The sequence below is a fragment of the Limulus polyphemus genome, unplaced genomic scaffold (assembly GCF_000517525.1).
Source record: "Limulus polyphemus unplaced genomic scaffold, Limulus_polyphemus-2.1.2 Scaffold821, whole genome shotgun sequence".
NCBI classification, from domain to species: Eukaryota; Metazoa; Arthropoda; class Merostomata; order Xiphosura; family Limulidae; genus Limulus; species Limulus polyphemus.
In genome coordinates, this window is record NW_013666431.1 from 27,273 (window position 1) to 32,247 (window position 4,975).

The 4,975-nt window shown below is 30.3% G+C and overlaps 1 protein-coding gene across 1 annotated transcript in view; it reads right to left on the reverse strand.

Annotated features, from left to right (window-relative positions):
* The window catches only part of LOC106460715 (probable glutamine--tRNA ligase), a 26,550-nt gene that overhangs the window by 17,102 nt on the left and 4,473 nt on the right, over nt 1-4,975 (reverse strand). Inside the window, exons 5-8 of the mRNA XM_013920451.2 lie at nt 3,288-3,363; nt 2,798-2,955; nt 2,104-2,290; nt 1,681-1,868 (exon numbers count right to left, since the gene is read on the reverse strand). Coding sequence (XP_013775905.1) covers nt 1,681-1,868; nt 2,104-2,290; nt 2,798-2,955; nt 3,288-3,363 — 609 coding nt within the window. The remainder of the gene's footprint in view (nt 1-1,680; nt 1,869-2,103; nt 2,291-2,797; nt 2,956-3,287; nt 3,364-4,975) is intronic.

The following is a 4,975-nucleotide window of genomic DNA, read 5'->3' on the forward strand; positions in this document are numbered from 1 at the left end:
CAATGATTGAAATAGCTTATATAATACTTTTGTACAGAGTTGTAAACTCTGCATGTAGATAATAAAGTACTTTACTATAATAAAACATACATTTATATTCTAATTTAAGTCTAGCTCCCCATGCAGTGTTACAACAGAAGGATGATTTATTGACTTTTCATTGGATGTTTGTAGATTTTATGTGAGCAACAATACAATTGTTTAAGCACCAATTTTTTTAAAACATTTTCTGGGGTTGGGCATGCCCAAGACTCCAGTAGCATTAACATACCTTGCATGCTGATTAGGCTTCTCACAATATGTATTGGCTTTTGATCTCACAAATTGGAACCCCTCTTTCAAACATTCTGCATATGGGCATGTGTACAGAGGTTGATTAAGTTATGTTAAAATGATTTTGGAGCCTCTTAACATGATTACAGTCCATGTTGCTATATCCAGTCCTGCTCTATTTAATAACCATATATTTTGACAATTGTCTTAGTGTAAATGGCTCCATCATAAGGCTATAATGTCCAAAGCACATTATGCCTCCCTGCATTCCCATAATTCATTTAGAGTACAATGATGATGGTTTCCCAGCCCCCCATTTCAATAGTCTGATCATGCAGAAATCCACAGGAGCTGTGTCCAGTAATATGATTGGCATGTCTTCACATGGGATAATAAAAAACACCCATTTCATTCTCCTGCTACTTGAGGTATGTGATGGTTGAAATGGAGGTATGATTGAACTTTGTTTTTGTGTGTTTTCACCAGTTACAAAGACACCATACTTTGCTTACTGTGGCTGGGAAATGACTTGTTGCAGGTCTCTTTATAGATGAGCCTCCTATCCAAAGTTAATCCATATTCATTTGTTTTCCATTGCCATTAAGCAGCCTGTTACTCTAACCCATACTGTCAGTAGCACCAGGTCACCATTAATTCATGTAGCTTTGATGACAGAATGAATGGCAGATTGTTTTGCAAGTGACAAAGGTTTAATAATAAAATACAGTTATACTGCAAAGAAATAATTAAATTTTTTAGGGGGTAAATGGAATTGTTTCAAAAGAGAAAAGACATGTAGCAGAAAGAATAAGGCTAGTAAGAATATTACCAAATTGATTTAGAAATATGAAAAAGTTATAATCTTGGATGGATGCATGTGTAGAACATATGACAAACTGTTAAAAACTGACCACATTATTATGAAGTTTAATAATCATTAACATTACTGAAAAATGAGCTGAAGAGCACTAGCAGTTGTATGTCAGCTGAAGTGAAAGGAAATAAATTATCAGTGATCACCATGCCCTACTGATGACAGGACAGTTGGGCCAGGGAACCTGGCTATGTCATTAAGTACAAGGAATATCTCCATCTTGGATCCCAATTTGAACACATATCTATGATTCGAGTGTATGAATATTGTGTGTTGGATAAGGCTGTTATACACCCTTCTTAAAACGGATAAATTGTTAATAGCATCACAATATTTATGAAATGCTGAACGTGAAAATGTTCCGATACATGCCATTTTTCTAAAACTTTATATGGGATGTGGTTGTCATGTGACTCGCTGATGTGCATATTTAAAATAAATTTAACATAACATATTCAACCCTTTGTGGAACATATGAAAAAAAAACAATATCAACAAATTGTTCTTTCTTAAACCACAGGATTCAAATATACCTCAAACAGCTGTAAACTTTCTTCTACTGGTCTGTTTCTCCAGGGTGAAGGAGGTGGGTTAAAACCTTTCAATTCTTCATGTTTCTGATGGCATACATAAGCCATGTCTTTTCTTATTAGTTCCTTAGCAAATATGTAAAGTTCTTGAAAATAATCTGAAGAGTGGGTGATCTTGTAAGGTTTGTAACCTAACATGATTGAAAATGATTATTTTATTGCAACTTCAAAATACATATAGAACAAACATATATAAAATGTCTAAAATGATTATTACAACAGTTAAACATGTAAAAAGATAGTATTAGCCACACCAGATACATGTGATGAGACAATACTCTTTTATAAATACTTTGGAATTTTAACCAAATTCTTTATAATCACAATTTATAATGAAAAAAACTTGAGTAAATGAAAAAATTATACCTAGCCACTCCACAGCATCTTGTATTCCTCTGAAAAAACGTTCTTCTTCTTTCTCTGGATTTGTATCATCATATCGAAGAAAGCAAACACCATTATGAGCTTGGGCATACCCAAAGTTAATGTTAATGGCCTTAGCATGACCTATGTGAAGAATGCCATTAGGTTCAGGAGGAAATCGGGTTCTGACCTACAAGAACGATGTTCACACTATTAATATCAAATACATAATCATATATCAATCTTTTTAATGTGTATTTTTGTAATAAATTATAGTAATATTTTCAAAGATTTTGTGTGCATGGCTAACACAATGTTTCTATTTAAAAATTTTTGAGTATTTAGGTGCTTCTTAAAAAAAGGTTTTGCTGCAAAAGATTAACTGCAGGTTGTTCTTACTTATGATACAAATTTTACAAGATAACTATTTTCTCAATTCTAAGAACTTTTGCCACATTCAGTGCCAATGAGGCCTTTTTCACAATTCCAGGGCTCATAAGGCTAGCTGGAATTTGATAAACACAGTATGGTCTAGATGCTATTTATATCAACTTTTACAAATAATGACTGTTATGGTGTGAACTACATTAAGTGATTTGTAATTTTTATTAAATTTAAGTCATTTACAAATCAGATTAATTACACAATATTTATTAATCTTTAATACATATTTTTTTTTCTGTTATGTCTCACCAACCTGGCCTCCTGTGATCTGCATGTGTTCCTTTAAAAGATTCATAGTATTTGTAGTGATAACATAGCCATCACTTTTATAGTTTTCTCCAGGCTTATGAAAGTTCACTTTGGTTTTCATGAGTTCTGTTATTGTTTTAGCACCAAAAGGTTGTATCAACTCTATAATAAAGAAGATTAACTTATGACTAATAAGAATTTCCATATTTTAATTAGTTGTACATCCTCACTATCACAAAATATAAAAAAAAACTTATCAACTGACTGGTGATTGGCTTAGCCAAATAATTATTCTTCAGGTCAGTGAAGTAAGAACATTAGAACATTATTATTGTCATTCTAAAATTTGCTCTATAGAGTGCATAGATATGCTCTATAGCTTCCACAAATTGCACTATAATTAGTTCTTGTTGGTAAAGACACATGTTTTCTAATTTAATTTTTATAAATCAGCCATATTTATCTTATACATTTGTGATTTAAGAATTGCTTACCATCTCTACTTTCAGTCTCTCCATTTATCATAGGGGATATTTCTTTTGGTTTTTCCTGTTCTTTACCTTTATTGGCCTAAAATAAAAATCTTTAGCTTAGTTTTTAAAAATAATATAACATAATGAGATGATAACGATAAACTGGAAATTTTAAGCCTTCTTTTATTTTAAGTTTATAGTTAGTACAAATTAATTTATTTCTTAAATATGTCAGAAACCATTTGTGAGATAAGCTCTTTTCTTACAGCAGACGCTTTTGAAAATAAGTGAAGTACGATATTTTCATCAAAGATTTGTGTTTAAACCTTTTTTTTTATGCATTATTAATGTTATTGGTTCATAGATGTTATTCAAGAAGAAACAACAGTGAGGATATGAAGTAATAAAACAAAAATGTTATTTCTTGGGTATCACACTAAGAAATACATATATGTATGTATGTATGTGTGTATTTCATCCACTTGCAGTTCATGCCAACATGTTTAGTTTATGTTTATATTCTAAAATTTCATATTAAGGTTTTAATATTTCACACTTTACTCAATCTCTCTGATGTTGTTTTCAACCTTGGAAATTTAAGTATACAGCTAAAACTATCTTGAGAATTATTGGTGTTTAGTCTTGGAGCAAGTGACTCTCAATTTGCACAACTTAATATACCAATTTGTAAGTTGTAACATGTATTTTATTTGCTGACCTGCAATGCTTCTGTGATCTAAAATATAATGGTCTAAGTTCTAATTCTTTAGAGCTAAGGAGCTATTTATATTGATCATGAAGTAATGAAAGGCTTCCTCATTTAACAGATCACCTTAATTTACAGTATTTTAAACATTCTCCAAATGAATGTGAAAATCTTTATATACTGAAAGAAAATACTTTTTACAATTATGGGATTAAATCAAGATTTTCAAACTAAAATTGCTGAGAATTAAGTAAAACTAATTATATTTTGAAAAGTTCTTCAAATAGGACCTACTGATACAAATGGTGAGAGAGAAAAGAAAAAAATGTGAAGGTAAAAATAAAAGGAATACCTTTATAGATGTTTTTATATCAAATTGGGTTTCTTTTCTTTTAGAGACATAGTTTTTCTTGCTTAAGATTTAATTTGTGAACTTAATCATTCTAAAATGAAATATCTTTCAAAATATATTTAGGGTTAAAAATATATATTCTAAATGACTCTTTTGATGAAATTAAATTTAAACACTGACATTCCATTTCTACTTATCATTCAAAGCCTGTTTTTTAAGTGTAAATCTTATTTGGTTACTGACTTCAAGCATAAAGTCCTTCATGATTTTTTTAATACAAACTTCAAGAAAACTAATATATTAACAACTATTATGGTGTAGATACTTTTGAAGATGAAGTGTAATTACAGTCAATTATACATGTAATAAGATAATAGTATTAGGTTTATTGTATTTCTTTTTAAACACTACATTCTTATACAGCCCCTTAAGATTTCTGAAAACTGTTTTCTGGTATTTTCACCATAATATGTTTACTATATCCATTGCTGACAGCATGATTTGCTCATTACCAAAGCTCATCAATCCTGTTGGGATACAAACATTACCTTTTGCAGTTGTTCTGCAATGGATACACTTTTTTCGTTGTTGTTCTGTGCTATTTGAATCCATTTATGCGTGACTATGTTACATTTTATATACTATATATAT